Genomic DNA, 24,613 nt, shown 5'->3' with positions numbered 1-24,613 from the left:
GGGCCCTTGCAAACGCTCAAGACAAAACCTTTGCCCTAACATCAGAACCGTACACCGATTCGTTCAAAGACACTGCTGCATCGCCCCTCTCGCCCATCCACTCTCCTCCCCGCTGCTGACCACTGTCAACCTTTCATCTCCGCACAACAGTCACGAGTCGTTCAATGCCCTGTCGCCTTGCATGCCTGCCAGCCACGTCCATGCCCACACCGCTCCTGACCTGCCCTCACCATGCATGCCCACCCTCATGCCCTCACCCCTTGTTGACCAAATGGGTCTGCTCATGCAGTCCCAATGCCGGGCCTTCCTAAACAATTACGCTGGTCCGAACCTGCCCACTCTCGGCCTCTCCAAAATTTGATCCACTTTAGCCCAAGTCACATCCACTGTTCTTGCCAACTGCTACAACGCCCCTCTCCATGGACACTGCTACGCCTGTGATAAACGACCGGACTTGTCCTCTCGAACCCAACACTGCGACACCACACCCCGCTCCTACCGAGACGCTCTACTCTCATGACCAGCCTCAGTTGCCCCTACGCCTATAAATCTCTTCCATCGCCCCCCCTGATCAGCCAGAACCACAAACCAGCCTTCTCCACCAGCCAAGCTCACTGCCTTGCTCGAGACCACAAAGTGGAACACTGCCGAGACCTAGTTCGCTGCGCCCGCTGCTGGCGCTCTGGCCATCGTAGTTTCCACTGCAAATCTGTTCGGCTCGTTTCGCTCTTCCCACCCCTCCTAGCAAACCCTAGCCTAAACCCAGCCTTCCACCCCCGCGCCAACATGGACAATGCCCACCGCTCACCTCGCCTCCTTTCGGTGCCTCGCACCATCAACATCGGCTCCGTCCCAATCATCATTTCCGAGCCCTTCATCGCCCTCCGCGTTCCCTCTCCGATGCCGTCCCTTGCTGCACTCACTGGCGTCCCAGTCAGCACCACACACACGCCAACCCAGCACGCAAACCCCGCGGCCTCTTCATCGCCCGTGCCAAGCCTGAGGCGGCACTCGTTCAGCTTCGTTGAGCTGCATGCCAGGCTCCAGGACGTGCTCATGGCTCCCCGCTCTTCGTGTGGCCGCTCACCCAACGCCAACAATGACTATGACCTTCACGACCTCGACACGCCACACAACCTGCCGGATGCTCGCTACCCCACCCCTTCGATGTTATGCCACTCATCGTCGCGCCTCCCTGCCTCCTACGCTGCCCCAAGCGCTTCGCCTTCGCCCACGTCCGCGTTCCGGTGGCCAACCCCTCCACCATCATCCGCATGGCTATCCAGTCTCAGGCCGGCAACCCGTCCTTCATCATGGGCAGCTCTTGGAGGGGTGCGGCTTGCCTCACGTTCGACTGCGCGGCCACCCGCTCGGCCGTGCTGCATCATGCCCCCTTCGAGATTAACGACAACCTCGTCAGTCTGGAGCCAGTTGAGGATGCAGACCGCTCTATTGCGGTCTTCTCCGACCTCGTCGAGATCGAGACCATCGAGTTCCCCCACGAGCTCTGGCACGATGAAGGGATCCGCTTCCCCCTAAACTTCCTCGGCGACGTTTGCGCCGTCGACCAATTCTACCTCACCAGAGTTGACTACTCGTCTGTCCGCACCCTCATCCTCGCCCAAGCTGGCAAGCCATCTCCCGACGGCGTCATCATCCAGCTTCCACCTCTCAACGAGATCAAGGTGTCCAAGGTCAAAGAGATCACTCGTTGGGCTCACGGGGACGGCGCCAACCCCTTCGGCTACGACTCCTCCGATGGCGACTCGGCACCACAGTCGCAATGTGCCTCTCCCCTTCACAGCCGCACCGGCTCGGTCGGCTCCATCATCGACCTCGTCCAAGACGGCTGGCGCGCGGACCCGACATACGATGGCACCCGTCGCTCCAGCCCACCTCAGGCCTCCAACAACACTCTGGTCTCCCCTGTTGTCACGGTTCTCACAGCGCCGGTGCCAACGCTGTGCTTCGACGGGCTAGCAGGTTCTGCCGCTGCTCCATTCTGCCTCTCCTCAGACGAGGAGATCGATGGCCTGCTTCACGTGCCCTCCACGCTGCATGCTGGGGGCACTGTCGTCCTGGCCCACTACCCATGCAGGCCACTCAGGCCATCCCAGCTGGCATGCTCCAGGACCATCCGCCCACCCCTATGCCAATGCCGCTGACACCTGCCTGCTTCAACCACTCACCCGGCTCACCGTTCCAGCCCCACGACAAACCGACCGCTGCAAACCCATCTTCTTCCAGGGTAAGCTCCATGCTCCCGTTAGTCACTGTTCCACTGCTGTCATCACCTGTCCTAACAACTCCCCTCTCCTCTCTAACACAGCACCACATCTCTGCCCATCTCTGACCTGGAACCGCATGAGTGCGCAATCCGTAAGCAGTGCCGCAAGAAAAAACGCGTTGCTTCCTTCTCCAAGGACGTTGTGCGGCGTACCACTCGCCTCGCTGGCAAAGACGCTAGGACGTACACGCCCATGACTCTCAAAGCTGCTAAAGCCAAGGCGACCCGTTTCTCCAAAGACGACGTAGCCAAGGCACTCGACGATGCCATTGTTGCCGCTGCCCTCGACGACTGCTCCGCTCCTCTTGCCTCTGCGGAGGACCTGGCCGCCATCACCCTGCTTTGTGGCGCTGAGGACGACCAGGCCGCAGAGATCATCAAAGCAGGCAACAAGGAGGGTGACGACCATGCCCCATGAGGCTAGGACATCCCCTCGCGGTCACCACTCGGTGGCCACATCGGTGCTCTGCTGCACTGACTACTAGCTATGCACGTTCCTTTAGTTCTATGCTTTCATCCTGCCAAGTACACAAATGTTGGTGCTCCTATTGCGTCATCTCTGAATACCCTATGTATTTCCCTTCTAGTTTCTTTGTCGCCTCAGGCTACCACCATAGGTGCTCTCTCTTTACTCATGAGTAGCACCACCTTATCTATATGCTCCTGGAATGTTCGAGGTTTGGGTGATGACCAAAAGTGTAGTGATATCCTTACTGAACTGTTTGCTGTTAAACCACACATAGCGCTGCTGCAAGAATCGAAACTTGAGTCCATCAGTAACCAGAAACTTAGATCATTCCTCCTCACTCACTCGATCAGGTTGTGTTCCTTCCATCTGTTGGATCCGCGGGTGGCATCGTTTCCGCCGTTTCCACCGTTAACTCCTCGCACTTCTCTCTCCTCTCCCACTTGAATCACAAATTCGCTTCCACGATCTTCATAAAAACTCTCGCCTGCCCACGCAATATGGCTATCACAAATATCTACGCTCCCTCCTGTTGCACGTTAAAAAAGGACTTTCTAGATGAACTACTTAGAATTAAACAAGACGATGACATGCCATGGCTCATCCTCGGTGATTTCAACCTCCTCCGTTTCTCTTCCGACAAAAAAAACTCCAACTTCCGGAAAGCCGAAGCCGATGCGTTCAACCAAGCCATTAACGACCTTACTCTCATTGAGCTACCGCTACTAGACAGACGCTTCACCTGGTCTAATAACCGCTCCTCCCCCACCCTCGAACGCATTGATTGAGCGTTTATCAACTTAGCATTGGACATCGCTTTCCCTAACACAACCCTCACCTCTCTCACAAGATTCACGTCTGATCATGTGCCCCTGATAGTACATATCAATACGCTTCTCCCGCGCAATTCGCAATTTAAATACGAACCCGCTTGGGTCTCCTTCTCCCCCGCGATCAATCGGGTCACACCGCTTTGGCCCACCCAACAGTCTCAAACCACTTCCAACTCCGCTTCTCTTATGGCTAAAACCCTCAAGCGCTCTCTCTCTAAACTAAAACGCTGGGCCTGTTCACGCCCTAACGCCAATCTTCATGAATGTAACTGAAAAAAAATTATCTCCCTGCTTGACCTACGCGAGGAACAAAACCATCTTTCTTCGGCCAAGAACCAAACCCGCCTAGTCGTTATCAACGTCCTACAAAAATCCCTCAAAGAAAAGGTCCTTGCCTGGCGGCTACGAGCAAAAATTCGTGCCACCATTGAAGGAGGTGAAACCTCAAAGTACTTCATTGCCTCCGCCTCTCACAGACTTAGGTCAAACAAAATCCACTCGCTCACACACTTAGGGATAACCTACATTGGGCACGACTAGAAGGCCACTCTCCTTAAAGACTTCTTTACCAGTCTAATTGGGTGTGCCCCAACCACCCACTGGAACTTTGATCCGAGCCACCTCTACACCTTCAACATCGCAGGCCTTCAGTCTAGTAGATCCTTTTAAAGAACAGGAGATTGTTGATGCCTTCATGCAGATGAACCCACTCGCGAGCCCTGGACCGGATGGCTTTGGCCCATCCTTCTACAGAAAGTTTTGGGCTTCCGCCAAGTTCACTATCCACAAAGTCTTTCACGATTTTTTTCTCTGAACAACTTGACATGAAAAGGATCAATAGGGCCCACATCGCCTTGCTCCCCAAGAAAGAGGTTGAAGGCACACCCGAATCCTACAGACACATCTCCCTTCAAAACTGCCCCATCAAGGCCATTGCCAAGCTCCTCACCAATCGTCTGAAACCCTTTATCCCCAGCCTCGTTCACGGTGACCAAACAGTCTTCATCTCAGGTAGGAACATTGCTGAAAACTTTGTTTTTGCTGCTGATCTCATCAGCACCTGTCATGCCAGGAATGCTGCAACTATGATCCTTAAAATGGACTTTCGGAAAGCATTTGACTCTCTATCCTGGGCCTCGCTCGATAAAATTCTTCTACTTCGAGGCTTCCCCGCCCAATTCCGACGATGGATCTCCAATATCTTGACTACGGGCAAATCCTATGTGCTTCTTAACGGCGTCCCAGGCCCATGGATTTCTTGCAAAAATGGGCTGCGACAGGGGGACCCCATTTTCCCCTTCCTGTTCATTATCGTAGCAGATCTTCTACAACAAATGATCTCCAAAACCCCCCATCTTTCATGCCTCCACCACCCCCTCCTCACACATCTGCCACCCACTACACTACAGTACGCCGACGACACCTTGATAATTGCTACTGCCTCCCCCTCGACGGCCACTCTTCTCAAATCCATCCTAAATGACTTCGCGTCTGCCACCGGGTTACAAATCAACTTCTCCAAGACCTACTTCATCCCTCTCCACACGTCCCCTCCGGATCAGCACACCATTGCTGCCACCCTTGGCTGCCCCGTCTCCTCCTTCCCTCAAACCTACCTTGGCCTGCCTCTCTCCCCCCTTCGCCCACCGCCAAACTTGTTTCTGCCAATTCTAGAACGTTGCAAAAAATTCCTTGCAGGTTGGAGAGCCAAGATGCTCTCTCGTGGCGACAGACTGATTCTAATTACAACAGTTCTCGACTCCCTACTCACTTATTTCATGTCTATTTTTGTCTTTCCCAAAAAAGTTCTAAAACAGATCGATGCTCTTAGACGTGCTTTCTTCTAGAAAGCGGAGGATACATGCTCAGGGGCTAGCTTCCTCATCGCTTGGGACGATGTTTGCACACCAAAAAATTTCAGTGGTTTAGGCATTAAAAACTTGCATATACAAAACACTTGCCTCCTTATGAAGTTTGCGGTCAAGGCGCTTCTACCCCCCGACACACCTTGGCTAGACTGACTCTCTCTGCAAGACCCAAATGCCTTGGTCTCACCCTCCTCCCATAGGTCCTTTTTATGCAAAACCATAAACACACAGATCCCAAAAATGCAACATATTTCCTTTGTGCTAACAAACAATGGAGCTATGACTTACTTCTGGCTCGATACTTGGCTTACTCCACGCCCGCTCTCCACGGTTTACCCATGCCTCTACTCTCACTCCACTGGGCCTTTCGTTAGAGTGGCAAATATTATGCGCTCCGGTATAGACTTTAACCTGTGTGACCGTCTGACCTCTGTGGCTGTTGCAGATTTGTCCTCTCTTCTGTCCTTGTTGCGGGATTTTATGCTGAACGACGAGCAGGACTCACGCTTCCTCAACGGTGATCATCCATTCTCCACCAAGAAAGCATACGACCTGCTGATACAAGGAGCGGACGAAGACACAAACGCCAAGATCTTTTGGCCCACCAGGGTGCCCAACAAGATCAAGGTTTTCGCATGGTTGGCCTTCAAGGGGCGACTAAACACAAAGGCCAATCTCGCTCGCAAGACAATCACTCCTACAGCCACATGCCCGAGATGTTCTCTCCAAGACGAAGATACATATCACTTGTTCCTGTTCTGCCCGCTGGCTGCCAGGATTTGGCAACGCTGCGGAATCGGAATCCACGCTCTCTCATTGCATCTACTCTGGGACAATGTCACACTACCAACGAATCTGGACACGACTGCCTGGACCTTCGTCCTCTTGGCAATCATGTGGCGCATTTGGGATGCCAGGAATGAGCAGGCCTTCAACTCCATCAACATTCACTCCTCTCTGTCACTTAAACTAATTGTATCAGACCTGGACTTATGGTCACATCGCTTACGAAAGCAATGTGATAAGGACGACGTCTTCTCGTGGCGGTTGTTCCTCTCCTCGCGCCTCGGCATACCTATGTAATCTGTCATGTTTGTGATTCCGCTCTTTGAGTAATATATTCAGGTGGGGAGCTCCCCCGGTGATTCTCAAAAAAAATTATGTGACGAAGGAAGTATGAGATAGTACCCGTCAACTTACTTGTACTGCAACTGCAAGATCATTATCCAGAACAACCGTTTATATCAGCATTTTGTACAAACAAGTGTTGTTATCATTATCCACAGGACCAATTCCATATCTGCATATAGTAAAAAGAATGCCTTAAGGAAGTAGGACGGCGCTAGCCGTGCTGTCCAGTTTGTTGTAACTTTGTGTACTACCATGTCCATCCCAAGCTTTGCTTACACACTCCGGTAAATCTTTAAATCTTGTGTGCTCCTGTTTCAAAAATGTTATGTACTCCAGGTCTTAAAGAACCACTGGCATAGTCTATGCATAGTTAGAAAAGGTCAACAGTTTTTATTCAAACTCTCTAATCCTCTTTGCAGTAGGCGAATCATAAAAATACCACCAAAACTGCCATTTTTTTGCATATTCAGGCATGATAGAGATCCTTAATGATATAGCCACAAAAGGAGTTATGCATACTTGCAACACGAGCCTTATAAAATGTTAAAAGATATTTCATCCAAAGTACAATTTCTAGCAGAAGCATAGAACAACAAACAGTAAGGAGTAACTACGTGACACATCACAAGCTCCGGAGCATGAGAAAATGAGAATACATGGAGGCAAATTTCTATCAGTTAGAACTGAATGAATACCTTAGCAGAACAGTAAGGACTAGGGCTCTGCAGCATTGTGATTTTCTTCCACACCAAGTGCCAGAACGACTCTCCTCAGAATGGCATCAACTGGCTGATGTGAGTTCTCAACAGCCTTGCTTGTAGCTTGCCATTTCTCGCCATGTTTTGGTTCAGCGGCAATGCATCATTTTAGAACATCCCTTTGCGTATCTGCATTTCCATGCTGAAGTTCAAATTTACAGTACAACGCCCAAAAATCCCCAATATCAGGAGCAAGAGTAACAGCTCTGTTGAACCAACTTCTTGCTTTATCAACCTTCCTGTCATGCCAGAAAAATTTGTCTACAGCTGCGATGACATCCGGATCATGATCACATCTCTTTAGAGCATCTGAGCTCTTTGATTTGCGTTGGGGACGTGGCACCATCTCTATAGCTGCAGCCCACAAAACACCACTTGTTGGACACTCTTGCAATGCCTTGGCTAGTAGAGAATCAGCTTCTTGGTTGTTTCCATGCCCCAATTCAGCTCGAATAGCTGCAAGCCATAGTTCAGGTGTCGCTGGATTCTTTTTCCTTGCCATGGTGAGGAATGCGCGTGACTTGCTCAAGCCATTTATCCTCTCCTCTAGACTAGCTAGCGAGAGCCAAAGAGGGATGCAACCGGGGCAGTGCGTGAGTCCATTCTCGTATACCTCCTTTGCCATCGCTCCATGGCCAATCCGGGCTTCCATCTGCCGTAGCATTAACCACAATTTGAAGAATGAGGGGAATAACTTCAGGCCTTCCACCAACATTCTCCTTTCCTCATTCACATTTCCTAGTTCCCTCTCAACAATTGCTGATTTCATCCAAACCCTCTCAGCTCCTCCTCTTTCCCTGGCCTTGGTCAAAAGCATTCTTGCTCTCTCCGGTTCGTTGTTCTCGAACTCTAACTTGAATGCAGCTAACCAGATCTCCTCTGAAATGGGGATAGCAGCATAAGCTTCCTGAAGAACGGCCCGAGCTGCGTGGACATCGCCAGCCAGCCATTTGTCCTTAGCATGCATAAGCCATAACACTTCGGCTTTTGGATTGTACTTGACAGCCTTTACGAGAACGACTTCAAGAGATTCTCCTGTCCCATGGCTCTTCTCAAGCTGCGCCGCTTTAAGCCATATACTCTTCTTGGTAATGAACACGCCAAGATCATGTGCATAGATGGCCCGAGCTGTCTCAATTGAACCTCGTTTCGTGCATTCCTCTGCATCCGCAACCCATGTTCGCTTCCGGTCCTCATCATCAACCCCAAATCCGATAGTGTTTTTGACAATAGCCTGGCAAGTAAGCACAGACCCGGCCCGCTCTGCAGCTTCGGCTTCTTTTAGCCATGCCTCCCTGTCAATATCCAACCCCCCTCTCTGCAAAGATCCTACACCTCTCTCAATCATCTTGCTTACAGATTGGGTATTCTCATTAGCTTCCTCTAGCTTTGCAGCTGTAATCCAAATGGCAGGTTCCTTGTCGAGCTTCTCCCTGGCTTTATTAAGCACCTTCCTTGCCTTATCATATGTCTCGAGCCTTGCGAGGGCAAGCCACAGGTCGACATGAAGTGGGCAGCACTCCACAGCCCTGTGAAGCAACATCCTTGCATCCTCCTCGTTTGCCAGCTCCACAACAGCCTTCCATAGCCTGCTGAACCAGGAATGTGCTCCAGCCCCTTCCTCAAAACCCTGCTCTTGTTCAAATCACTAGTCTCTAGTTTTGCAGCCTGCAGCCACAGCTTCACAGAATTGGGAATTGCCTTGACACCCCTGGCAATGACCGCCTTGGACTCTTTTGGGCTAGCCAACCGGCATGCCTCGATCCAAACATCTTCATTTTTGGGGAACTCCTCGCAGCCACGCTGAATGAGCTGCCAAGCAGACTGGAGCTTGCCAGCAACCTCTTCGAGCCTAGCAGCAGCAATCCAACCAGGAGGATGCTTTGGGTTTGTCTGCGTTATGGACCTGAGCAGCAGTCTTGCCTTCTTAATGTCAGAGATCTCGGCATTGCTGCTGAAATCTGAGATGGGCTCTAGGCCCATATTGCAATTTCTGAAAAATCTCGAAGGGCCCATGTGGGTTATATGGCACTAGGTGTGGTGGGAAGTTTAGTCCCACCCCGGAAGTGGAAGGAGAGTTGGAGTGGTTTATAAGGGTTTCTCTTCTACATGCTATTGGAGCTTGAGAAGAGAAGAGGCCCTCGCGCACTCCTCCTCCGCCGCCCGCCGCGCCGCGGGTTGCGGGATTGAGCCGAGCCGAGCCGAGCTCACACCTATGCGCTTATTTTTGCCAGTCACTAACGGAGAGTTTTCTGACAGCTACGATCTGAGACGTCGGATCGTGGGCTGTCACGGACCCTAACCGCCACGAACAGATCACGTTCCTTTGCTGCTGCTGCCGCCGGTGACTCCATCCCGTCCGCCACGTACACGGTCGACGGGAGAGCAGGTCTCCGAAACCACGCCCTTCTGGTTCCTGTACGGGGTGAGGGGCGAATAGGTTTTTGGGCAGCGATTACGCGACTGCTCGCTTCCGATCGTCTACTTCCTCTACGTCCGCGTCGCCTTCGTCATCACCATGTCCACCGACGCCGACCGTGCCGCCGCCGAGAAAGCTGAAGCCGACAAGAAGGTCGCCGAGGACGCCGCTGCTGCCACCAAAGCCGCGGCCTCTGCGTGGCCTACTGGAGGGTATAACTCGTTTATCCCGCTCCTGATTATTTTCATATTAGCAGTACTAGCAGTATGTGTAGATTTGTCTACTGTTTGCTTAGTACGTGCATGTTTAGATCAGAGTGAGTACGTCATCAACTTAGTCAATGCCATGCTAGTGATTTACTCATGGATTAATTTAATCGAGAAATTGCCTATTTACTCAACAATTGCTAGCAATTTTCATGATGTTCAAGTCTGTAAGGTATCCTTTTGTATCAACAACAGTGAGCCCCGAAACTGAATCCGACAACCTGTCCAACTTGAGCGAAAGCACGGTACCGCGGCCCTCGCCCACGGCGTCTCTGTGCCACCAGCGGCGCTGCTCTTGGGGTCCAGCGCCGTGACATGCCCGTGCTCCTGCCGGGCCTTCTCGAGCAGAGTGTCCGGCACGGCACGAAGCTCTCGAAGCGCTTCTTTTGTTGCGCGCCGAGTAGTCCCCGATTTCAGGTATGCTCTCCCACTCCTGCACTGAAACATCTGTTAATTTCCTCTTGAGATCGGCAAACTGCTCGGTGATCTTAGGGCTGGAGGCACGGTACTTCTCGATCTCCTGCTTGAGCCGCGCCTCGCGCCGGCCCTTGCGGCGCAGGTCCATCCTCTGGTCGACGGTCTCCCAGACGGCGTTGGTCTCGCGGTCGTCGTGGTCGTAGTCGGCGCTGGAGAAGAGGCCGGCGTCGTTGCCCTCTAACTCGTCGAACTCCTGGTTCTCGTCGTATCCCTCCTCCTCGTCGTCGCCTTCGTCCTCGCTTGGGGGCTTCCCGCGTCCACGCCCGAAGGGGGGAGCAGCAGCCGCGGCGGTGTAGCGGGCCGGCCCGATGTCGGAACGGGTGGTCAAGCCGGTCGCGCCACGGCCGAGACCCGCGACGTAGTTGGGCGGCTTGGTGTTGAGGAGGTCGCGGCGCACGGCGCAGCCGCCGGAGGCGGGGGCGAAGAGACGAGGTCGGTCATGGCGCCGGGGAAAGGAGGACGTGCGGGCGGGCGGCGGTGGAGCGGTTGGGTTTCGACCTTGGACAACTTTTTATTATCAGAGACCGTGGCCAACTCGAGGCGGTGCGTCGTGTGGACTTGGGTTGTTGTAACTGGGCTCCTGTGGGTTTTTTTCGGCTTGTTTTTGTTCAAGCAAGATGGCCCACTTCCTCTCACGCAAACAAAAAAAAGAGACCAACCTGGATTAGACTAGCCTGTTCGCATTTTTTAAAAAGAAAATTCTATGAGCACCAAATACTCAAGCCAAGACTTGAATTCTGGTGGGCTGGCTTCGAACTCCAACGCCTTGTCAACTGAGCTACACTCAGTTCTCCATGAAAACAAAAGAGAGCAATGCTAAAAAAAATGGGGGTTGAAAGCATCAACAACAGGTGATTTTTCGTAAAAAAATAAATCTTGAATAGGTAATGAATAAATTGGTGATGTAAAAAATATTATAAGATAGGAGAGAGAAGATTTTACATCACCGTGACGGTTGTTGCTCTAACAAGAGACACAATTTTTTTTTTGCCATTCTTCTCCACAATTGCATACATATTGAAAAAAAATCATAATATGATATATAAAACTCGTGTCAAATGAAATCTGAAGAAACAGAACACAAAAAAGGTACCAATCATTACATAGTTCATCAATGGACAAGCTCAAATTCAACACAATTTTTCAACACGCGCATGTGCACGACGATGATGGTGGCAGTGTCCTCACCCTCCTCCAAGTCATATTCCTCGGAGGAGGAGGATTGACCCCATGGAGAACATGACAAGTACGAACTCATCAACATAACACCATACTGTTCGTCACAATCCACTACTATATCGCATAAAAATAAACACAGAGCTCTCTTGCCATACCTGATTTTTGTCGAACACCTAGTGGCGTGCAAATGAAATCCGACCGCCGTAGCACGCCAGGGCCTTGAAGGAAGTCATGCGACTATGATTGAGATGGTGGTCTTGTGCTACTCCTGGGAAGCTGCGGTTCTTCGACAGAGACGCCATCACCGGTCCAGCCAATCCAGTGACAAGAGTGTCGGCGGAGCAATGCTAACAATGGTCACGTCGGGGAGGGGCGGTTGCTATTCAACCTCCATGACACTGGTAGAGCTATGTGTTGTGCTGCAGGGACTATGCCCCATAATCCCGGATTGAGGCTAGTCATCAGTGAACAGTACGGTGACTTGTTCCTCTCGCCAAACTGTCTGATCTAAAATCAGCGGACAGATGCGCGTGAACAATACAAGATTTATCTAGCCCGCCCCCCTCATCCAACGGTGGGCTACCCGTCAGTTACGGCGTGACTGGCCGCTGAATCCCAATCCCATAGTCCCATATATACTTTATGAAAGAAATACTATTTGGGGATCCCAATCCCATAGTCCCATGTATACTTCATGAAAGAAATACTATTTGGGGTGGCACAAATTAAGAGAAATAGAGTATAGGTTCGGCAAGAATGTAGTATAGGTTCGGCAGGAATGGGCGACGGGGTGATGTTTGGTTTTGCTACATTAAGTAGAGGCACTGCAAATTTGCAGCAGTTGAAGCAAGTAGACTAGTAGAGGCGCTGCAAATATGCAGCAGTTGAAGCCAAAATTTGAGGCTGCCAACAAAATTCGGAAAAGATAAATCCCAAAACGTTCGGGATTTGACCATGGCAACTCAATTTTTTTTTGGCAATTTATGGTTGTTGACCATGGCAAGTTTAGATGAAAAATTTGTCGTGCTTGCCAACAGTTATAGGCGTCCAAATTTTTTGCATCACCATATATACATGTGACCTGTTGAAACAGTGCTTTTGGCCTATAGTGTCCTAGTCGGCAGTTTTTATACATCGGCGTTTTTTCATCACCTGGAGATGCTCTGACAGTGTTTGCTATTCTTCAGGCGCGTCATATTTTGTACAGTGTGCCTGTTTCTTTACCGGCAGAGCCGCAGAGAGGTTCAATGCATCCATACCATGACCTTCCATACTATGCAGGCTAGGGCAAGAAAATTTGCGCTCACATTTTATTCGTTAGCCATGCACAAAGGAAAAACACAAAGAACGGCAGCTGTAGTAGACGCACGTACAAGGCACAACTTCTACACGCTCCACACCGTCCAAACACACGGACACGCAGGAGGAAGAAAAGCTACCGACTGCCTACTGGATGTAGGACATGCCGGTGATGTCGAGGTCGCGGTCGCCGGTGGACGGCGGCGGAGGGTGCCTGGGCCTGGCCACGGGCTCCTCCGGCCCGTCGGCGCTCTGCGTGGCGCTGGCGCGCGGCCTCCCGGGCTCCCTCCGGCCCTCCTCCGCCGCGTACATCCCGCCGCCGTACGCCTCGCGCGTCATCGGCTTCATCTCCGAGATGTTGGGCGCCTGGTGCTCCCGCTCCCGCTGCAGCTGCGGCTGCCGCTGCCCGGCGGCGAGGTCGGCGAGGCTGTCGTCTGGGTCGGTCGACGGCACCTTGGGCTTCTCCTCCCTGCCCTCCATCGCCTTCTTCGCGTTGCTCGGCGTCAGCTTCTCCATCGCTCCGCTCGACTCGATCGGTCTCTGCTGGCACAAGCTTTGGCTGTAGTAGAAATTAACAGTGTGGGTGATGGTTCTGGCGGGCTTGCTTTTATAGGTAAGCGTTGGATCGGGTTGGATCGGATGATGGATCGGGACGGGAGGGAAGGTCTCGTGGATAGAGCTGCATGTGCCGGCGCATATGGATAGGTGCGCATCCTTGTGCCGTGCTTGGATTGGCGAACTTGGCCACGAAATGCAACTACTCCGGGCCGGAGGAGGACCGCGTCCACATGTTAAGCGAAGCGGCCGCTCTGCACAACAGCCATTTTAACTGGACCATAGCGGCAAGTGTTTTTTCTTTTTGTTTTTTGAAGTGGAAAAAGATTTGCCACATTCTTCAATTAAGAAGAGTGTCACAGAACAATCGCGCGAGTGCGAAAAAGAGGAGAAAAACCTGTTCTCTCAAGGAGGACAACACCCAAATGTTTAGCCCCCGCCTGCAACCCACAAGGTGGCCTCGCTACGGATGCGCCGGATGATGATTGATGGAGGGGTCTGCTTGTGGTTAAAGACACGCGGGTTATGGTATGCTTGTTCTAAATCTTCCATGTGACCAACATTGCAAGGGACGCCATCGCCTTACGCTTAGGGATATCATGGTGTATGAGGGAGTCCCACCAGCACAACACTTATCATTGACGACGCCGTTACAGGAGACAGTGTCAAACATGTGAAGTCTAGGTCAATCCTTCACCATGTTCCAAATCCGGATGAAGTAGCAGAGTTGAAAGGTCATGTGCGCCGCCGTCTCCCGGGCGCAGCTACAAAGAGGGCATTGGATGCAGTTTGGGCAGCCGTGCTTGGCGAGGCGGTCCCCGTCCAAACTATATTTTGTTTAATTAGCCAGGCAAAGATCTTGTAGGAGTATTTTGGGAGTGGGAGAGGGGCAAAAGAACCTTTGCTATACACACAACAGTGCACAGACGATCTCTGAACGATGTTGAAGATCATGCCGTCTAATGCACTGCAGCAGCACTGCTCCATCATTTGATGTAAGTGTCGACTGCATATCGTGCATGTACTTTCGTTTGCACAACAGTTTCAGGGGCAAAATTTCCAAATGTTATACTTCATGTTGGACGAAACCGTAGAACCGAGCCTTGTAAGCCGAGGTCACGAAATAGGTTTCGGAAGGGGACATCTTTCAAGTAATGAAGTCAAGTTGTTGACGAAGAAGGGAATAGTAGACGTGTATCTCCACAGGAAGGCGAACTCTTGTAATTGTTGCATGGAGAGGCCACTGAAAGTGTCAAGTTGATCCAGCCAACTATGATTGTGTATTTGTGTAGAGCCTCGTGAACGATCCAAAACTTCTTGGAGATAGCAAAATAGTGGGTGCCATACCTTTTGTCCTTGGGCCATCTGTCCATAGGAAGTACCAAAACATTAACTTCTGATCCTAGACCTACGAAGGGTTACGAAGGGGCTACGTAACTTCCCTTAACTAATTGTCTGCCCCCTCCTCCTGATTTTTAGTGGGGTGGGCCTCGCCTCTCCCCAAGTTCCAATCATATTCTGCCAACTGGCTAATTATCAACTGGCTAATTATGTAAACGTTTCGTAACACCCTACGTAGATGTAGCATTGCCGCCATTCCCAATGGTAAGTTTGGTCAAGACTCGAGAGCAAGTACAATAGTCCTACTCAATAGGCTACAAGCGATTCCACCTCTGCAAAATTCAGAACTGGAGAGTAAACACAATAGAGAGAACGAACCGATTGCTTTTCGTCAATCGCTCGGCTGCAACACAAGACACGAGAAAGTTCCGTCCGCTTGCAGCCTGAAGCTAGCGCTCGCGTTTCCCTGTGTCCAACCACCCAATCAACTGTGTTTTCTTTTCTCCCCTTGCATGTAAACCCTAACTACTCTAGTCATCCAGTAGCTCGTATAGGGCCATCCTTATTACACGAGACTTCTTTTACAGAAGCTATTGCTGAGATGACACTGATATAGAACCAGTAGCGGGCGATTCTATTAGCCATGCTCTGAAAAAGGTACATATCATCTTCAGCCCAATTGAAGCGGTGCCGAGGAAGATATGCCGACGGCCTTCTGCAGCTCGACCTTACGGGTTTGGTTTCCAGGCATGGTGGCGGCGTTCCTAGCGCAAGTGGTGGCGACGAATGCGGGCGAGCAGGGGGATTGAGATTCGGGGGGTGGCGGCGAGTTCGCTAGAGCTGACGAGAGATTGGGGAAAAGGATGAATCCTCTCTCCATGACTTTCCCTTAGGGCATCTCCAACAGTTTGTATGTTAGCTTGTTGGTAAAATATGTCATGTCATCAACCAACACCTTAACATACAACAACTCCAATGGGTTGTATGTAGTTTGCCCAATAGGATGTGAAATAATAAATAAGGTGCTCTCTCATTCTACATTGGAACTTGTGCACAGGGTGTTGGTTTATGTACATACAACCTTTCTCTCTTCCCTCATCTATAATACATAAATAGTTCATCCCCACTATGTTATTTTTCTTAACATGCAGCATATCCACATCAGCAGGTCAGCCATGTCATCGTTTCACTACTGAGGCTGGTCATAGTGGGGAGTAACTTAGACTAGTGTCATATGCATGACACTAGTCTAAGTTACTACCTTCATAATGTAAAGTAACATGATAGTAGTGTCATAGATAGTTTCATTTATTAGCTTGTAGACTCATCTTGTATTGGAAAGTGCTATGTTACAGTAACATATTATGTTACCACCTCACATTAAATACTTGCCACAAAAACAAAAAAAATTTGGAGTGCGCTATGTTACTAGCTAAGTTACTCCCACTATGACTAGCCAACATAATATGTTACCATCACATAACACTTTCCAAGACAAAATGAGTCTACAAACTAATAAATACAATCATTTATGATACTACCTCTATGTTACTCCCCACTATGAATGTAGTAACATATATTAGTGTCATATGCATGACACTAGTGTAAGTTACTCCCCACTATGACTAGCCTGACTTACATGAGGGACCGATCAAACGCACAAGCTGATGTGGTTGTCCCCTCTTTAATGGCACTACACACTGAGAAAAAAAGTTCAATGGCACGCCTGGTTCCACTCACATAATAAATTATGTGTTCGTTTCCCCTCCATCATTTAGTAACCGATGGCCAGAGTAAAAAATTCTTGTGATTTAATCTCTGTAGTGCTCATCGGTTCTTCTTCATCTTCTTTCACTGATTAGACAGTGGGAAGTATACTATTAAAAGCCGAGACACACCATCCTATCCTCATCTCCCCACATTGCCTCTTCCTTCCCCGTATGTGCTCAAATAATGGTGTTCTCTGTGGCTCCATGAGACCATGACAAGTTTGTGAGCAGGCATAGGTAGATTTGGATTTGATCTATCCCCGACCGCCCCCCTATGGATGTGGATCTGCGGCAACTGCAGGCCACGGGGCCACTGCATTCTTTGCAGTTCCATGCCAAGTTCGTTGTGGGGATCAGTTGCTTCAGATTCGATTGATCCACTGTCGTGCGCCCGTGCACCATGGGTGCATTCGGCGGCAACTACGGGCTAGGGGCCGTGCTCTTCTTCTCCGCCTGGATCATGCTAGGCCCTCAACGGGCTGGTGCGGCCTGCTCCCAATGGGTTCCGATGACCTACATGTATGTACCCGACCTATGTCCCCATTCCCGCTCCCAACAAGGGTTCCTCTGACAGGTAGTACGAGTTATTCCTATAGCACGAGGGGTGGAAGAAGATCAATGAGCACGTTTGGAAGGTTGACGGCATGTTGTCCGTGCTTTTCATCCCCTACAACGGTGGAAGCTACAAGTAGGTGAAGGCATGCTTTATTGTTTGTTATATACTGTATCAATATATGGTCATGTATATCAAGCATTGCTACTTGCAGAGGTAAAAGGAATAGACAGCAACTCCGCAACTGAACCGCCAACTGCGCCTTTAATTACTAGGCTCGATTGTCATCATCCGCCGCAACTTCCTGGCGTTTGGTGAGTTCAGTTCGTCTTCAGCCTTCAGTACTTCATCTAATCAAACGCTTTTTCTGTTTTTTGTCAGATTCAACCGCAAGCTGCGCAACAATTTTCTGCAGACAGCGAGGGATATTTGTGGTTTCCTCCTGCATTGGTCTCTTCTTGCCCACTTTCATAATCAGGCTTCCCATCTCTGAAATTTATTGTTTGAATTGGATTAACACATGACATGGGCCTTATATTTCTTTCAGTACGTATAGGACAACAACGGCATATTGTTCCCTCCATTCAATGCAATCCATTGGTTCAAACAAATCATCTAATACTCAGGACTACAACTTACTGTCATTTTTATATATGCAAGTCATGATCGCCACTTAAGTTTAAAGAAAGGCTTGGATTATTTTAGTTTGGCATATATCTGATTCAACTACTTTTCCCCCTTTTTCTTCTACTCTGCACAGGGTGGATGTACCGGAATTATGCACATACAAATCACCAGTGAGGTGGTTACAGCCCCATTCACTTACTGCACAATAATTTGGTTGTATATCGATCATTCTACATGCCACACACCCTTCCACCATGCTCGCTCACCTTATTAGAAGCAGCAATTTACTGCAGCTAGCACATGTAATAAGCATGCCTACATCCATGTGAGTATCCAATGCATTTCTTCTGTGAACTGTTATGCATGCACGCCAGCACACACGCAATTTCATCATCACATTCTTTAGTAGATCCTGATAATGTCATTTAGATGATTATTTGTTGAGTACATGCACACTATTTTCTGACTCTGATTTATGTGGGAGCTTAGCTATTATGTGAGATCAAAGGGAATTCACTCCAGCGATGGATATACACAATCATTTGTGTTTTATGTGTTGTTAGTTTTAAAAGGCAATTGAAATTCGTGGCTTGACGTTGCTGGTCATAGACTATGGCTGTCAATTACGTTCTCCTTCACATATTTAGTCATTTAATAGCTTTCATTGGCTCACTTTCTCCATTCAAAAATCTAACCTTCAGATTCACGTAGAGCAACATTTAGTGTTCATGCACATGTCTGATAGATAGTGCCACGTTCCAGTCCTTGGCGGTGGAGTTCATTCTTGCACATGTATTGTGTTCTTTTTTTTGCGAGAAACATGTATTGTGTTCTTAGAAACAATATTTGATGATATGTCCGGCGTCAGCCAATCTTTTTGTGAACACTTGCTAGAGTATATGGTACACTGAGTTTATGCACTACCTTATTTACTTCTTTTCGATTTTCTATATGACAACATAGTATCACAATGGTTTCGCAGCAACGCGCGGGGCATCCTCTAATTTATTATATGACACATCATCAAATATCCTATGTGGCAAAATCTATCAACAACTATCTTACAACCATTGGAGATGCCCTTATATGGCACGAGAGCAGCAACCATCACTCAATTCGAGACACACATCTCTAGATCATGCCGAACATGTCTCCATGTTGGAGGAGTGATTTTTGGGAAGTGGATCAGAGGAGTACCCAAGCAAAACCAATGCCACTCTCCAAACGTGCAGCGATTCACACCAGTCAAAGTGGGGCACGCGGGAATCGAGAAATTCATCTGCGGCAACGTCATGTCAAATTCCACTAACTTCGCTCACTACGCAAAAGATACGTTGTGATCCGCTCACAGCAGGTCATCAATAGGTTTGGTTCCAGTCGGTTTAGACATAAATCCGATTGAAGAAAATTCGAGTCAAGCAAACTGTGCAAATCGCGCGAGTAAAATCCCTAGTGTCTTTCACTTTGTCCAAACCAATTTTGTAATTCTAGGTGCTAATGATCCGCCTTCTCAAGATTGCCAGATGATTCGGCGACACCATGGATAAGGGGAGAAATTGATATCCTCCATGGCATGGTTTTGACCATCTATAAGGAACCCAAATATCAACAATCGTAAGTTCGGATCCAAAACAGATGAATGACTAGTGTTCCTCGGGGATATTGATTGGTTTCTCTCCGAGAAAATTATACCAAACCCCACACGCATCATTCAGATTTCATGATACACCCTCAGTCGGGTCTCTAGTCAGCCCCATTCGGGAGATGATTCAGTATCACCCAATCTTTCCTTAACTTCTTGCTACAAACTTGTGCCACTGGTTTCCATCTCTTTAGAGTCCATCAAAGTCTCGGCTCCTTGAATCCAATGAACATTCGGAATTTTATATTCATTTCAGGGTTCAATCGGAATCTATTTCTCAAGGGTTCATTTGATTTTCATTTCAAGACCCTTACGCACTCGGGGGTTGATCACAAGTTTATGTTCCACTAGGTAAGCCCGTGACGACATAAGGCCTAGCTAAGGCCATCAATGTAGGGGGTGGCTTATCGATCGGTGTGGGCACCATCGAGAGAGATTCCTTCAGTGGGTGAACTGTCAGTTGGATTAACTACAAGTGGCTCCACTATTGGGCGATATATCGCCGATCGGTTTGTATTCTCTAGGATTATACCAGCGGCGAACAACCAGACACATCAATGCAGGCGATAGCCAAAGTGCACCATCGCGTATTAAAGCTTGGCTTTACCGTTACCATCGATGATTATGAGTGTGTATTACCACCAGTAGTGGACACAAATTAGTACAGACAAGCAAAATGGCTCATGCGTTGCAACGGGAGAAAAAAATTCATAATCTTCGATGGCCATGACCACATTTTCTTGCATCACCGAGATACTCTATCACTCTCATTTTTGTGAAACCGTGAACAATATTTGAAAATCATGAACATTTTTAAACTTGTGAACATATTTAAAATCATGAATATTTTTTAAATTCGTGCATGTTTTTACAAATTTTTTAACATTTTCTAAAATCATCATTTTTTCTGAATTCATGAAAATTTTATACTGTTTGCAAACGTTTCTAGAGTCGACGAACATTTTTTTGGTCTTTTGATTTAACGAACATTTTTTGAAATGCATGATCATTTTTGAATCAGGTGAACATTTTATGAAAATCAATAAAATATTTTTTAAGTCATGAATAGTTCGTAAATTTTTGGGATATTTTCCAATTCATGAACATCTTTTGAACTAGCGAAATTTTGTTGAATTTCATTAACATATTTTTAATACACAAACTTTTTAAAAGATCATAAACATTTTTTGATATCCTGAACATTTGTGTTCAAAATTGCGAACATTTTTTGACTATGTGAATATTTTTAAAAATCACGAATATTTTCTGAATGCACAAACATTTATGAATTATTAAACATTTTATTTCAAAATTCTCATTTTTAAAATTTTGGAACTTTTTTGAAGTCCCAAGTTATTTAAAGTAGTGAAAAACAAAGAAGGAAAATACAAATAAAAAATAGAAAACGAAATTTAAAAAACAGACCGCCCAGACATGGGCATGCCCAAACAGCCCCACTGTATCTTCTCCCAGTGCGCTGAGCCCAATATAGATTGTTCCTACTGCATGGACCGGTCCAGGCGAGGAATCCCCTGTGTGAAACGTTCTTTTTTTTATCATTTATAGGTGACATTGATAGGTTAATTTTTTTTGTAATTTTGGGGGCAATTTCGGTGGCATACCGCCAGAAGCAATAACTGATTTATTATTAGGGATAGATGAAGACCCTATGTAACGAACCTAGCTTAGGGGCTTAGGGGTACCACATGCTCTATATAAGAGTATCTATAGCCGGACGCCTCAAATCCGCCTCAAACGCTTAGGCGGATGGCCCGGTCATTGACCGTTCACAAAAACCGACCCGGACGGACTTCTCAAATGGGCCTCAAACGCCCGGGCTGACTGGCGCCGCTCATATCCAGCCCAAATATGCACGGATATGGGCGCCCACACGTGTCTGGGTGCCTCCGCCATGTTGGACTAGCGATGAGGTCCCACACGAAAATAGTTTGAAACCCGACGATCCGAAGCTCGTCTTTTTCGTCCGCCCGATGCTCCGACGGGCCGCATAGTGCCTAGCCCAGCTATTTAAGCCGACCACCGGCACCGAAACCCTACACGTCCACATTTTTCCCTCCCATCGCCGCCGCCGCCACTTTCCACTCCCCATCCGCCACCACTTGTAGTCATTCCCCCACGCCGTCGGGTAAGGTACTACCCATATCTAACGCCGGAGCGGCGGCTGCAACTCCTTGAGTAGATCCGGGCAAGGTGCAAAGCCCGGATCGCCGCAGTGCTACCTCCGGATGCAGTGGATCCGGAGGACGAGGAGGTTGAGGAAGAGCCGGAGAAGGATGTTGGGGACGCTGGGGACGTGGATTTGCAGGCGGAGCAGTGGGCTATCCTTGATTCCCTCCTCTCGGAGTCGGATGCGGAGGCCAGACGCCGTCGTCAACAGAAGATGGAGGCGGAGCACGCCGCGGAGGAGGAGGAGATGCTCGCGTACATGGATGAGGCCGAGGAGGAGGAGGAGTCGGAGCCCTCCTACGCGCCCGTCCACCCAGCGCCCGACACCAACACGTGGACATCTCTGACGACGGATCACAGTAGGGTGTCACAGTACATAGGTTTATTGCATGGTTTGTATGGATTTAGGGAATGAAATATGAGAGACTCAGACGCAGAGGTGCAAAATTTTGACGCGTATGTTGGGGACACACATAACAGGTAGGCCCATGAAGGGTCAAATATATCATAAAGCATGGGGTCCACACATCATGTGGGTCCAGATAAATCTCATACAGACATACTCTCCACTTGGACATATCGACGAACTGTCCACTCGAAAGACAGTCAACCACTCGGTCGTATGGCTCACTCGGACAACTATTTATAGCTCACTCGGATATGCGAAAACCAACAGTCGACAAGGCAGTCGAAGCATCATCTGACGTTATGACATCAATGCCCCACTTTGTAACATAGGAGGTGAGGGGGTGGCGCACTCTATATAAACCACCCCCACCACTAGACTTGGGGGACATGCCCTCATTCTCGTCGCTCTCACCTCTCTCTCTCTGACCATTAGTTTCAGGACTTAGCATGGGATCTGTTCCCCTTGCTCCCTCTCTCAAATATACCATGTAACTTCGTGTTCATGACAGATAAAATAAAGCCTCTCCGGAGCACGAGATGTAGGGTTTGTTATCTCCACCGTGAGAGGTCCGGACTCGCTAAAATCACCGTGTCACCCATTTGCATCTCGATAGATCATGCTCCCTTACACTACCCCTCTCTATTGTCAGAATCGTTTCCACGACAACGTACGCGGACGTTTGAGGGGTCAGATTTGCCAAGTCCGATTGTAGAACTACATGTTCAGAACTTTCCTAGTCTCATAATCGTCTTATGCAAGAACAAATCTGAGAGAGACATGACTAGGGATTTACCTCCACTCCGAGGGGTCTGAACTTGTATACGATCGTGTGTCCCCCATTGCCTCTTGGTAGATCAAGCTCCGTACAAACACCCCTCTTATTGTCGGATTTAGCACCACGACCGGTCCCTTGTACCTTAGCTCCTTATATTTGAGGAGTAAAAAATGCGGTTTCTAGGCAAATTCTTAAATTTAACTCACTAAAAAGGACAATTTTAAACATTGATAGCATAATTTGATTGAAACTACATCGCATAACACAGATGTAACCATAGATAGCACAATTAGGTTCAAACTATATTGCATAACGCAAATTTAAACAAGTCGATTAGAACGAAATAAAAAAATAGAGGAAAAAAAATTTGGATTTGGAATCTATTTCGGCCATGATCTTCTCCCAATTCATACTGCTCGGGATAGAGTCGGAGTTAGGGTCGTTAGAAGAAAGCTCAACCACTTTATGTCCCCGTCCGGACGGACTGACCTTCTCCTCATCGGCACCCCCTTCATGTAGAACTTGAGGCGCCGGCGGCCCGGCGCTCCTCGGTGACGAGCTCCGGATACATGATACGAAGCTCGGCCATATACTCTTCATCGGCGCCTGCCGTCTTGAGTCGCTCTAATGCCTCTTGGTTCTCCCGCACCTTGTGGAGGGAGACCGCTCAGGGATCGATGTCGACCACCGCAAGGATCTCGCGGTAACAAAGAGCACCAGAAATGATAAAAATTACACCTAGGTCCATCGACCATCTAGCGACGAATAAAAGCACTGGAGCGAAGCGAAGCGCGTCGTCGTCATCGCCCCTCCTTCATCGGAGGCGGAGGCTCTACGAGCCCAGTATATATATCCATGTGTTGAAAAAAAAAATCTCTCTACTACGGGCCCAGGAAAGTTTCGAGGAAGTAAGCATGCATGTAGCTGATGCAACATCTCTCTCCGGCCGACGCGGTGTCTCCTGGACCTGGAATCGATTCCTCCCCCCCCCCCCCCCCCCCCCCGCGCGTACGTGCAGTCGCTTCGCACTTAGTAATGGTACTAGTACTACATAGTAGTAGTATACTTGCTCCGTCGACGTCGCTGCAGATCTCGAGTTTGGAGGTTGAAAAGGTGGTGTCTACGCTGCACGGAACCCGGTTACGCGTATGAAGAGAGAACATTATGGTCTACAGTCGACACCTCTCCCTTGCTGCCAGTGTTGCTGTCCACACATCGATCCTCGATCTGATGCTAAAAAGTGAAAACCCCACTTGACGGACGGGCATTAACTTAACCGAGGCAGCTTCGCCGCAAACCCCAATCTGGCTAGTTTAAGGAACTTTTGGAGGGCCCCGGCCCGGTCCAGTTGCTCCTCTGGTCGATCGAGTGGAGGAGGACTCGAGACTTGACGATTCAGTCGTCGCCGCGTTGACGACGAGTCCTTGCAATGCAAGTCTGTCAGTCGGTTACCCGGTTGGGAGGGCGGGGCTGCAGCGGAGAATCACAGGCACACATGTCCACCACATTTGATTAGCGGTGCCATCTCCACGAGCAGTGAGTGGTCGAGTATAGTGATGGCATCACTAATTTGGCCGTGGGAAATCAGATCGGTCTCACGCGGCTTCGTCCACCCCGAGGTCTCCCTCCGGTCCGGCGACCGCTGGCCTGGCATGGCAGCAACACCGCCGTCGCCTTCCTCCACGTACCGCTACACGATAACCAAAGGCACTGCAGCTGCAGCAACATCGTCAAGATTCTGTACGTACTCCCGTCGTCCGTTAACAACCTGA

At 49.1% G+C, this 24,613-nt stretch overlaps 1 protein-coding gene and 1 pseudogene across 1 annotated transcript; both read right to left on the bottom strand.

Annotated features, from left to right (window-relative positions):
• Positions 1-7,299: 7,299 nt before the first annotated feature.
• On the bottom strand, positions 7,300-10,946 carry LOC123108316 (protein STABILIZED1-like; annotated as a pseudogene).
• Positions 10,947-12,975: 2,029 nt separating this feature from the next.
• On the bottom strand, positions 12,976-13,558 carry LOC123108315 (uncharacterized). Its single transcript, XM_044530134.1, has one exon. It carries the CDS (start codon positions 13,497-13,499, stop codon positions 13,131-13,133), a length of 369 nt encoding a protein of 122 aa, XP_044386069.1. The 5' UTR covers positions 13,500-13,558; the 3' UTR covers positions 12,976-13,130.
• Between the last annotated feature and the right edge of the window lie 11,055 nt (positions 13,559-24,613).

The sequence above is a fragment of the Triticum aestivum genome, chromosome 5A, assembly GCF_018294505.1.
Source record: "Triticum aestivum cultivar Chinese Spring chromosome 5A, IWGSC CS RefSeq v2.1, whole genome shotgun sequence".
Lineage (NCBI taxonomy): Eukaryota > Viridiplantae > Streptophyta > Magnoliopsida > Poales > Poaceae > Triticum > Triticum aestivum.
The sequence above is the reverse complement of the archived record's forward strand: the minus strand, read 5'-3'. Positions and strand labels throughout refer to the sequence as shown.